A 13229-nucleotide genomic window follows, 5' to 3' on the forward strand; every position below is an offset into this window, starting at 1 on the left:
GGCTGCCCCGCAATGTCAGATTTTCCACCTCTTGTCTGTATAAGGATTCATTATTGTTTGAAAGGAGGCCCATTAGTATTATGTCATCTGAAAATTTGAGAAGCTTGACAGAAGAATCTCCATAGGTGCAGTCATTTGTATAAAGTGAGAAGAGTAGTGGGGAAAGGACACATCCTTGCAGTGCAAAGCACTAAATGTACCAAGAAAATGTACCAAAATAAACTGCAACAATGATGTCTATCCGCAATCTCAGACAGAGATGTGACTTTACTAATGATCTTTTATCCTGTCACCTCAGTTATGTCGCGGGCTGTGCATATCCAGCTCATAACAAAAGAAAACAATAAACAAATGCCAGCAAATGTAGGCAAACAAAATGACAATGAAACATTAAAATAAAATTACAAAAATCTTACAGAAATGTCAGAAATGTCTTACATTCAAACACTCAAATAAATAATGAAAAAGCCAAGAAAAACTGTTTTGGAAAACTGAAATAAATTAAACACAAAAAACATGGATATAACAATGCCAGGAAAACTCCTCAGCCACTTCTGTGTAATCCCTGCCGAAACAGGGTGTAAACATTAAGGTATTTTTTTGCTGCTTCCTTCATGTTTTCATTTCTTAAAGTGTAAATTAAAGGATTAACCATTGGAGTGAGAAAATAGTTCAAACCCCCCAATAAAAATCCGATCATCATATGAAATGCTTTCAATTCGCAAGCCAATATAAAGAACTGCAGTAGAAAGATAATAAAGGAGCACCACAAGCAAATGTGAAGAACACATCGAGAAGGCCTTTCTTCGACTGGCGGTTGTCTTGAGTCTTACGACAGACATTACAATCCTGTAGTAAGACCAAAGCACAAAAAGAAATGGGATGAAGACAACAAGCATAGCAAGTCCTAGTGCTAAATTGGCGTGAAGAGTCACATCAGTACATGTAAGGGCGATTACAACTGGATAATCACAAAAACAGTGCAAGATTTTATTGGATGCACAAAACGGAAGATAGGATGCCAAGGTTATTGAGACTATTGGAAGGAGAAATCCCAGTAACCACACAATGGCTGCTATTGCGATACATGCTTTAATGTCTATAATCACGTTGTACTGGAGAGGCTTCACAATAGCAACATACCGGTCATAAGCCATTGCAGCTACCAAAAACAGTTCTGATGCACCAACTGCAATTATGAAGTACATTTGCAAAAAGCATCCAGCAAAAGAAATTTCTTTATTGATTTCTAAGAGAACTGCTAACAGTTTTGGTATAATTGCTATTGTCATCAGCAAATCTAACAGGGATAAATTCCAAAGAAAAAAATACATGGGTGTGTGGAGCCTGTGGTCGACCGCAACCAAAAACAGAATCAGCAGATTTGCAGTAAGTGTTATTAAAAACAAAACGAGGAATCCGAAGAAAAGAGGTGTCTTGTACTCCTGAAGACCAGAAAATCCAACAATTTCAAACTCTGTGAAAGATGCAGCTTTAGAATTGTTCATGCTCTTGTTCTTCACAGCCTGTCTATGAAAAGAAGAATTGGAAATTACTTTTGCTCAGCGTCTTTAGACAGTAGATATGTAAGGTAATTTATATTTTACCTACCCTTTATAGTTGTGGTCATGCTTTTGAATTGCAGACCGCCTCTCTCCCTCAATCATTGGTCAAGAGTCCTGTCTTCAATTCAAAAGCACTACCTCATGTGAAGGGGCTTCTTGTTCATTTTTCAGAGTTACTTATTTGACAATATAAAAAAAAGAATACATGTGTTTTGCACGTTATGAGTATATAACTGAATAACTTGACATTTAGATCATAAGCAATGAGTAACGCGAGGATTTTTTCATGGACATTTTTGTCATTGTATGCTTTATCCAGCCTTGGTCACCGTTCTGTCAGAAACTTTGTTATGTCTTTTCTCCATGAAAAAAACATATTTAAAAATATTTTTCGGACATCACTATAAACTATATAGGGTAAGTAACATATAAGGAAAATATAATTTTAAATAGAAAATTAGATAGATGGATTGATGAAACTTTGTATGCCGAGGGAAATGTAGATGTTAGAGAAGCTCAAGAAAAATAGAAATGAAAGAAAATGATCAAAAAACTAGTAACTACAGATTAAACACAGAAACATTGCAATTGTGTAAAAAGCTGCCACCTATGTGGCCAAAATAGTGGATGGATTTGTAATAAGCTTGCCATTTACAAATCTTTGCATACCCACAGAAATATGTGAGTATACATTTTTAAACTATTTCTGCAAAAAAAATAGTTTCTACTTTATTTGTTATTTAATATGCCCAGCTGGAAAATGTGTTGTTTTGCTATAAATAACAATAAACAGTCAACTTTCTTGATAGTATAAAATAAATTAACTTTTTTATCAGTAACACAACACACAATATAATAATAAGAATGATATAATAATACAAAGAAATATACTTCCTGTGCCAGGGCTATTCAATTGAAGACGTGAGCTCCAAAATCTGCTAATTACACCTTTTGGTAAAATTTAGTGAACATGTGATTGTGACTTTTCATGCAGTTGGTCAAAAATATGTTTGAACTTCAAAACCTGCTAATTGCAACAGTGTAGTGCTATAGTTTTAGGGATTTAGTTTCAAAATCTGCTTACGGACCCAGATTTTCCTATTTATCTCCAAAATGTATCTTTTGTACTTATCTGATTTTGGAACTGAGCTCTTCAATTACTAATTCAGTTCTAACAAATTTTCAAACCAAGAAATTTAACTGGGCCAGACATTTTCAGTGGCCGGTAAGCAGCAGGTAATGACAAATTTTAAATCAACAAAAATGAATGTATTTAGAAACAAGTAATGTTTATTCATTGTTTCCCTTCTAAACTTGGTCACATCTGACACAGGCACATCAAAAAAATGTTTAAAAAACCAACAAAAAAGCTATAATTGAACAGGATCGGAGGTAGTAGCAATACTTTTCTTTCCACTTTTGAAATAAAAAAAAAACATTTTGCTCACATCTGACCCAGGAACATCTCAAAGTGCATAAAAATCAAAAACGTGCACAGTATTAGCAAAAACATTTGTTTCTTTTTTGAAATATGAGACCCTCCCCCAATTTAAAGGGGTGGTCATGACAGATAAGGATTTTTTTTTTATAGAACTTCAAATATTTCACTCACACGGTTTTAATCACTCATATGACAGAGGTTAAATTTGACTTCCACAACAACGCCTTTCCCATGGAATTTTTTTCCCCGGAATAAATGTTTAATAGCAAAGCTGCATGTATGGTGTGAAAGTGGATTAGTACATTTATTTTAAAATGTCTTTGTAGAGAGTTCTTGAGTGTCAAGTAATGAATCATTAATTATAACTAGCCATGTGCGCCCAACTATGTTGCGCGTGTTAAAGTTGTCTGTGAAGGGCTCCCTGTTTAAACACAGCTGCCAGTCGTGAACTGGGCCCTTCTCTCGCACAGCATTATGATTTTTTATAAGAGGAACAAAATTACAAAAGAAAACCCTTGGACATTGATTCGATAGGAACGGCCTACTCGGAATCACTGTCCGAATAGTAATTATGTGGTGGTGTAGGAGCATTTCTGCTTCTCTCCGTTCAATCCGTCTCGTTTTCACGACGCTGTCGTTTCCTCTCACTATCTCTTCTCAACCTTTCTCCAATCTTGCAGGTTGCTTTGTGGCAATCCAAAGAGTAAGGCAATATACACGGAGCAATGGTTATAAAAGGGGGACACATAGGTATCCAGGCTCTTTAAAGTATAAATAGGGATCACTTCACTGACATGTGAGCAAGCCACGGTACAACTGTGAGACGCGCAGCACTCGCTGGCTACAATGTAACAATAATAATTTCCGGAACATGCTATTACGTTGTCATTCATTTTACCCACTGTCTTTCTTTCATTCATATGTTACGTAGGCACGTGCCTTTTATCTTCGGCAATCTCATTCTCTAACTAGGCCTCAGGAGCTAACCAGCGTAACACTGTCCACCACCCCTTTCGTTATTCCGGCACATTGTTGACATCCGTGAGTAACAACAACGTACTAAACTGGAAGGTGGTCTACTCATGCGTGGAATTCGTGGACAAACAAAGATTAAGATCCAAATGAAGATTATATATAAAGATTAGTTAATTTAAAGCACAACAATTTGTTTAGTTTGAATGTCTGTTTTGAGGTGTGACTGGAGTATTACAGTCTTCAGTAGTATCCTATGTTTTAGCTGTCTCTCTACTGTCATCTAGTGTTTCTTCTTCTAATTCATTCACAGACAAACAAAGATCAAGATCCAAATGAAGATTATATATAGAGATTATACTATTATTATATTTACTAAATAATTTTTAAAATTTCTTTGTTGATGAGCTCTCATTAAAGAATTTATTGGTAACAGAACAAATTATGCACACGCCGAAATAACAAGTAACAACTAACGAAGTATAATTTTTTGATACCATTTTAACAAAGTTTAATGTTAGCCGTCAATCACAGAGCAGCCCAGTAAAGCAACATTAATACACCTACATCCTTAAAACGCAGACTTCATCACATCACTGTGAATGACAAAAGAGTGTGCAGGTGGCCGCTCTTACATGTTTACTGACGGACAGGCCCGCATTTTGCATGAGGTATGCGTTAAATTAAAAGAGAAACGGCATGCAAAGATGCACAAGGAGATCTGTGACGATCACACCTTAGTGTACCTGCGCGAAATCAGAAGGGACAACTGAATTTTACGGGGCACAGATATCTTCATAACAAGGGACCTATACCCTATATGATGGGTAGAGGAATTTCAAATGTTTTGCATGCCTACCTTTTGTGTTGGTGACTGATTGTGTCATATTCAGCCCTTCGTTCATTATTGTGGCACAAGCATAACCAGCCTCTCGTTGAAATTCACAGCCGTCCCCACAGCAGTGCCGTGTATTTAGAAATTTTTTCCCACCTTTGACGTCACTTTTTGCTGCAACTCCCTCACACCCAGCACGGGATATAAACCACCCTTTATGCAGTTCAGGGATATGAAACGGGAGCCCGTAATGACACATATGTTAATGGCACATATGCTCAACAATAAAAAAAGGCCTTTTGCATCTGTTACAATGTTACAATTTAAAGTTTCAATGACTTCATTCTCCACTGGTGAACTAAGAAGAAATGACAATCACCAAACCTATTTTTGGTCGCATTTGCGATCATTATAGCTTCAGTTTGGAGCCCTGGCTGGGACACTCAGAGGTTGCTTCTGGGCCGCCATTTGAATAGGCCTGCCCTATTCCAATGCATCTGTTACAAAAGGCAAGGGTAAAGAAGGGCATGATGGGAGAAAGCATTAAAAAGCTTGATGACTGCAAGAAATAAAAAAGTACATTCAAATATCAGTTAAACAACCAAAACTCTAAATTCATGCCACTTAAAAACCAACTAAACTGTCATGGGTTGTCCACCTGAAGAGGCCTAGTATGGTGTCCTTAGAGGGAAACCATATACAAAATTGAAAATGCCAACAAAAAATATGAAAACATAAATATAAACCAAAAATGAAAACAAAAAGAATGAAGAAAAAAACAAAAAGATGAAAACACAACCAAAACGGATGAAGACACAAATAAAAAATCAAAACAGAAGTTATATCAGTGCAGAAAAGGTGAACTGGGGAATGTCACATACAGTAATTATTAGAACCAAAACAAACTCCGTTTCTGTGGGAACAAAATAATTAATAAAAATAAAAATAAGTAACCTAAGGTAGAAAAAAATAAACCATCCTTACCCGACTGCTGTGTGGATATGCATTTGGAGGCGCCACAGACATGTTAAAATTTGTGAAGTAATGCTATCAGTGGTAGTCTGAAACCTTCTGTTTACTCATATCAAAAGCACATTTATTTGTAGCTGGTAAGAGTACACTGAAGGGGTCGGTTGCAATGTACATGAGATAGTACCATACTGTACTAACTAAGTGCTGCTGCAGTGAACAGTGGATCTATATCAATATCAAGTTTAACTAATCCACAGCTAGTCTTGTTTTTGTATTGCATTTCTCCTCGGTTTGCTCAGCTGGCTGTCTGATCGCCAATTAATGGTTCCACATCGGCAATCAACATCTCGCAGTCTCTTAATTAAAGACTTGTAGCCACCCATTCCCCTTGTTTAAAGGAACAGAGTATAGGAAAAAAGTATATCTTCCAGTAAACATAACAAAAATAATTGCAATTGTTAAACTAAATTATTAAAATAAGAGTTGCTGTCATGATTGTAAATGTTATTCAATAGGTAAGTGTAGTAGAGACATATGTGAAGCATTACTGTCTCTTTGCAACTCATGGGTGGAAGGAGATCTAAAATCAGTGTGACCTGGGTGTGAGCCCAGGCATACGTGAGAAAAATTATTGCAGAAGTTGTAGAATATACCCCATACTATGAAATAATCCTCCCCTCCCCCACTTTGTTTGCAGATGCATCACCCATGCCAAGAGGTATTATTTTATCTTTCTTAAGATAAATATGTAACTGCCGTTAATAGATTGTGTCATACTGTACTTATAGTAAGATCATATTTATTTATATTTTGTGTGTTACTGCATTGAGCATTAGGCAATATTACTGGACTGCAGCTAAAACAGGATTTTAGGATATTGATATCAACCCTGCTGAAATAATCCCCCCCTTAACTCCTTAGTGGAAGGTCAGAATCACTTTGGATTTCATCTGCTCTCACCAACTGACCTACAGAGCAGGCCCTAGAAATTTCATCCTACCTAAAAGTAGCTGTGTTGCAGTTACAGTCAATGAATTTCTAACATCTCGTCCTCTTTCAGTTGCTCCACTATTGTTCTGTTACAGCAGTACTTTGTACTCTTCCACACAATGCGCATGCAAGGTTATTTGTGCGTCGATCTAATTTACCACTGACCACTGGCTTAAATCTTCCAGGGAGACCACCCCCCGGCTCTTTTGACTTTTATATTTGATGTTTATTAAGTGTAAATATATGCAGGTGACACCCTGGAGCCTGTGAAAGTTTTAATCTGGTGATGCTGTAACAAGGTTTACAAAACCTTAAATAATCTCGCTCCATCCTATACTTCAGAATGTCTTTCACATTACACTCCAAATTTTAACCTTAGATCTTCAAATGAGTGTCTGCTTAGAATTCCAAGAGCTAAACTTAAACGAAGTGGTAAGGCGGCCTTCTGCTGTTATGCACCTAAAATCTGGAATAGTTTAGCAATAGAAATTTGCCAGGCTAATCCAGTAGTGCATTTTAAAAAACTGCTAAAACCCATTATTTTAATATGGATTTCTTATAGCTTCATTTTAATGTAACCATGAAATCCTTTATATGCATTTAATTATCATTTTTTATCATGGCTCTGTGATCCATACTAACCCCTACTTTCTCTTCTGTTCTTTTTTCAGTTTTCTGTTGTGTTCCACCACCAACTGATCAAGGCACCATGCAGTCCCTTACATTGATAGATCAAAGGCCAGATGTCCACATGACCATCATCGTCTAATTCTTCCACATGAAGCCTTTAAACCATGAGGACTGATTGAAATCATTGATGTTGGGTAGAATGCACAGTGGGGACTGAGTGGTCTTGTGGCCTCGGAACCCCTGCAGATTTTGTTTTTTTTATTCACCAGCTCTCTGGAGTTTTGTTTTTGTTTTTTCTGTCCTCCTGGCCATCAGACCTTACTTTATTGTTTGATACTTAGTATTACCTGATTTTATTTTTATATTTTTCTTTTTTTTTCTTCATCTTGTAAAGCACTTTGAGCTACATAATTTGTGCTATAACGTGCTATATAAATAAATGTTGTTGTAGATCATACAGAAGAGTTAATACTTGTCATTCAGTTTGCACCCAGCTTTTCGAAATAACCAAATAACCAAATTACAGTCACCAAAGAATATAAAATATCTAGTAATTGGCTGGACAATATTTGTAAAGAAGGCCTCATTGTAGCACATACTTCACAGGAGAGCACAGGTGCTAAATAATGCATAGTGTGAGAGAGGTTTAATTTCAGATCTGGAGGACACTAACAAAGATGCCTTCACAACACTCCAAAGGAACATACTATGGAGGAACTGTTTTTTTTAATTAGAGACACTGTTTTTTTTTAACTGAAGATTAATGGTTAAAAGTATGTTGATCCACTGATATTTCTTATATAGTGCAATGCAAATACTGTACATACTCGTGTTTAAGTTCTCCCGCGGATAAGTTGGGGTTTGATTTTACTATATAATTTCCAACATTTTATAATATCAGTCGTATAACCCGAATGCGGGAAAACTCACGCTATTGGTCCAGGAGATCACGATATGCTAATGCCCACCTGAGAGAGTAACCACGGAACACACTGCCTTTTTTTTCTATGTATTGTGCCTATGTGATGACACAGTAATACCTGAACTATTCCGAAGTGATGTTTGCACTGTTTCGTGTTTTTTGTATCTCACACCCTCATAAACTTTTATCGTAAGAGCATCCCTTATCTATGATGGAGCGTTCAATCAGAAGAAAATATGAAGCTGGTGTTTAATTAAAAGTCGTTGAAGTGGCAAAAGAAATCGGTAACTGCGCTGCTGCAATAAAATTTGATGCATCTGAGAAAACTGATATGAGTTTGGAGGAAGCAAGAAGATGTATTTTTGAACGGGTGGATAAGTCAGGTCTGATTTTATGATTGATTTTATGGGTTTCAAGACCCAACTTATATGCGAATATATCAGGTATTTCCCTGCATCACTTGTCTTTTTCTTTGGCATCGAGTTAAATATATTTATTTCAGTATTCCTCTTTACTTCTGTCCAAATAAAAATACAAAACATAGTTTCAATATTTTAAAATGGTGTATTTGTGCTTTTTTCATGTCCACATCGGTCTGTCTGATGTGTGCAGAATTTATTTGGTAATATTATCTACCGTACTGAGTTCGTTAAACCTGCTCACAAGGTGGTCGAGCTTTGCTTCCATTGTCAGACTCCAAGAAACCCACTGCAGCAGAACTAAGTCTTAGTCTTGGTTTGCGGCTGCTCTGCACCTCTGAGGCCTTGTTACCGTGTTGTTATCGTGAATACATACTAAGACCAGACCAGCAGGGGATCATCCCCAGCCCGTAGCACACTGACTCTGCTGAAAGTTTTCACCCTTATCTTTTGCCAATGCAGAATCCTCAACAAAAAATGTTATTTCCTAATTTTTACATACAAAAACTGAAAAATAACACTCCGTCTAGGAAAAGTAATTATAAGTGCACCTTAATTTGAAGTTAAATTTTATAACGGGTCTGTTTATTTGCATGGCATAGTTATTTTAACGTAGCTAAGACAGCTTATGATGGAGTCCTGTTACACCTCATCATTTAGCTATCATAGTCCTTCCCTTGAGCGCACTCTGCTTCACATCAGATGAATTTAGATCAACTACGCATGAACATTTTTAGGATGTAGCAGAAGAATGAAGTTCCATGAGAAACCTCACAGAGATACAAGGAGACACAAGGAAAATGCACATTCTAGACACAGTGAATGGCAGGACCAGAATGTAAACCCAGGCTTATGGAGGTATTAGTTTATCAATTGGATTAAAGTATTTCTTACTTTAATAATAACTCAGTTTTACTTTGAATGAAGAAGCACGAGGAAACCCACAGAGATGCAAGGAGGCACAAGGAAAATGCACATTATAGACACAGTTAATGGTGCGGCCAGGACGTACAACCCAGTCTTCTGGAACTATGATATGCTGATGAAATTACTTATGAATATTAAAGATTCACAGATCTTATAATGAAGCATGCAATATCAAGCGAAAAAAGTCTCACTTAAGACACTTTTGACAGCTCAGAAGTGAAGTTATTTTAATAGGTCACATAGCACAGATGAATAAACACTACACCAATGCTTTGTAAGTGTCATTAAAACCAGAAGAAGCCTTTTGTAAGGACATTTTATACATAAAAGTTAATGAGTAATAAATGCATTTTTGCAATACCTGAAGTAAAGTGAGTCAGTCAATCATTTGATGACCTGCTTAGTGCTGAACAGAGATGTGGGGGTCTGTTGGAGCCTAGCATAGGGCACTAAGCAGGAACAAACCCTGGACAGGGTGCCAGTCGATCACAGTGTGGACACACACACACACACACACACACACACACACACACACACACACACACACACACGCATCCACACGAGGGCTAATTTAGAAATGCCAGTTCACCGAACCTGCATGACTTTGAACTGTGGGAGGAAATCCCATGCAGACCCAGGAGACACACAAGCAAACTCCACAAAGGGAGGACACGGGACGTGGTCGCCTTACTGTGAGGCAGCAGCACAACCAGTACACCATCACGCCGCCCCTAAAGTAAAGTGTCACCTTAAATTCAATTAGCTGTAGACTCTCCACAACCAACTAGGAACAATAACACAGCATTCAATGCAATGTTATCATTTGAATTGAAATCTGCTGTCTATGAAAACTATTTCAGCTAACATGAACATGAGTTTTTAACTGCATGATATTTTCAAAATAAATTCAGTTTAATGCAAATGCTTAGTAAAAATGTGATAGCTGTCTCTTTGGGGAAGTAAATGAGTAAAAATGAAAAAAAAATTCTCTTAAGTTTTGAAACAGCAAACTAAACCTCTGAATGCACTTGAATGTTATGCCAACCATGCATTTTCTAATTCGTTATGTTTAACACTCTGACTGCCAACTACAAGAATTTTCTGTTCCATGCAACAGCTAACAGTTAATTCAAAGAGATTTTTTGAGAGAAATGCATTTTTATTTTATGTTTTGTTCAATAACAAAATGCATTAAATGTGTGCATTGAAACAACACCCTCATTTTAAAATGGCATCAGGAACAAATGTACCTAATGTCACTTTGACAGTCAACAAGTTTAACTTGCAATTATTATACGGATTAAAAAAGATTGCAGCGTAAGCAAATACAGTACATTCCATTATTTTTCAGCACACTGAACCTGCTTTATCCAAATAGAAAAATACACTTTAATATATTTATGCTTGTAATTGCAACACTCATATTATAAAGTTTCCTCCAGCATTACAATCCTTATTTTCTTAAAAGAGGCACCATATATCGTGATACAGTAAATAAATAAAATCTTGATTTGCGTACAAAAAACTTACATTCAAGAGCTAAATGGGGAGGGTTGGTGTAGGAAAGGCATCTGGTTATAAAAATCATGTAGATAGATAGATAGATAGATAGATAGATAGATAGATAGATAGATAGATAGATAGATAGATAGATAGATAGATAGATAGATAGATAGATAGATAGATAGATAGATAGATAGATAGATAGATAGATAGATATTAAAGGGACAATTAAATTCATTGGGCTCAAATGGTACATCACTAATTTGAAACACATTTCAAGAAATATCAAAAATATTTTCTGGTATTCACTCCTCACTTCAGTGAATTGACAATGAATCATGGAAATCTGACCTAAAGAACATTTTTAAAATATAAATAAGTGCCATTCACAAACACAGTATAATGTGAATCAATAGATAGCATGTGAAATGTTATTTAATTATATCAGGTTTATCGATTTTAATATAGCTTTAAACTATGCCTATGAATTATAGACATAAATGCCAGTACCTGGTTGACTAAAATTCATTTTAATGAAGAAGATTATTTTTGCGAATGAAGTCTCTTGTTGTTCTCTCTTTTGTTGGATGGTCATGCTGTGCCTTTCTTTTCCTGTGTAAGTCAACTTTGTTTGTAAACACCATTTTAAACCTCAGTGCCTGCAGACCTTCTTGCTGGTCTCACATGAACTGAAGTTCAGAAATAGAATATCAGTTGATCTGCAGAGACCTAATCTATGGAGGAATGAGATCAGATGCACATTTCACACTGATGTAACTGCACCTAAGTGGAGCAGCAGGGTGAATTCTACATTAATGTGTAATGCATTATTATATTTTTACGAATAATTTCAGAATATCTGTAAAAGAGAACCATTTTAGATATGGTATACATTACTTACTTCTGTCCTGCATTAACATTTGTAAAGATTTGTGTCTGCTGCAAAGAACATGCAAACAATAGAACCAAAATAATGAGGTGAAACACTCAATGTAAGTTAATCTTAAACACTAGCTATCTTGTATTTTCATTATTACTGTCAGTCAAACACAGAAGCCATCTAACCAGGTCCTGGATTATCAAGATTCCCTCATCACCATTAAGTCATCTAACACAGCCAAGAAACCAAACTTCTTCTGCATGTACAATCATTTTTCACCAGTTTTATCACCTATAATGTACACATTCCACAATCTTCCTTTCTACATGGATAAACCTTTCCATTTTCCCATTCTGTCCATCCATTTCTACAGCTCCTTCCCTCTACCTTAAATATTTTAACTTATTTATTTACGTTTTGCTTTATTTTTGGCTGCCATGTTGCTGTCTTCTTGTCTCTTAAGAGAATTATCTTTGCTTCATTCATTTCTTCTCATCCTCTGATTTGACTCCCTTTTCTATTTGACAGAAAACCTTATAAGTTCTTTTTATTACTTTGTCTGTTTCTAGCACTTTGGGACATTCATTTTAACCCTCCACCATTAATCAGTCTGTTATAGAATATACTGCACTTTTGGAATAACCCTTCTAGTTCTTTTTCACTTATTACCATTCATTGAATGCATCTTGTGAGTGGCATGCTGGCACAGTGGTAGCGCTGCTGACTTACAGTTATGTTACCTGGGTTCATTTCCCGGGTCCTCCCTGCGTGGAGTTTGCATGTTCTCCCCGTGTCTGCGTGGGTTTCCTCCAGGCGCTCTGGTTTCCTCCCACAGTCCAAAGACATGCAGGTTAGGTGCATTGGTGATCCTAAATTGTCCCGTGTGTGTGCCCTGTGGTGGGTTGGTGCCCTGCCCGGGGATTTGTTCCTGCTTTGCGCCCTGTGTTGGCTGGGATTGGCTCTAGCAGGCCCCCATGGCCCTGTGTTAGGATATAGCTGGTTGGATACTGACTGACTGAATGCATCTTCTTCTTTCTGCTGCTCCTATTTAGTGGTCACCATAGCAGATCATCCGTCTCCATCTGTCCCTGTCTTTTACATCATTTTCTGTCACACTGGCTGCCTTCAAGTCCACCCTCACCACATCCATAAACTTCCTCTTTGGCCTTCCTC

At 36.8% G+C, this 13229-nt stretch overlaps 1 protein-coding gene across 1 annotated transcript; it reads right to left on the minus strand.

Annotated features, from left to right (window-relative positions):
* Positions 1 to 579: 579 nt before the first annotated feature.
* Positions 580 to 11937, minus strand: LOC114641276 (olfactory receptor 6N2-like). The gene is made up of 2 exons (XM_028790350.2): positions 11687 to 11937; positions 580 to 1530 (listed from the first exon to the last, which is right to left on the minus strand). Exon 2 carries the CDS (start codon positions 1506 to 1508, stop codon positions 648 to 650), a length of 861 nt encoding a protein of 286 aa, XP_028646183.2. The 5' UTR covers positions 1509 to 1530; positions 11687 to 11937; the 3' UTR covers positions 580 to 647.
* Positions 11938 to 13229: the final 1292 nt, after the last annotated feature.

The sequence above is a fragment of the Erpetoichthys calabaricus genome, chromosome 4, assembly GCF_900747795.2.
Source record: "Erpetoichthys calabaricus chromosome 4, fErpCal1.3, whole genome shotgun sequence".
NCBI classification, from domain to species: Eukaryota; Metazoa; Chordata; class Cladistia; order Polypteriformes; family Polypteridae; genus Erpetoichthys; species Erpetoichthys calabaricus.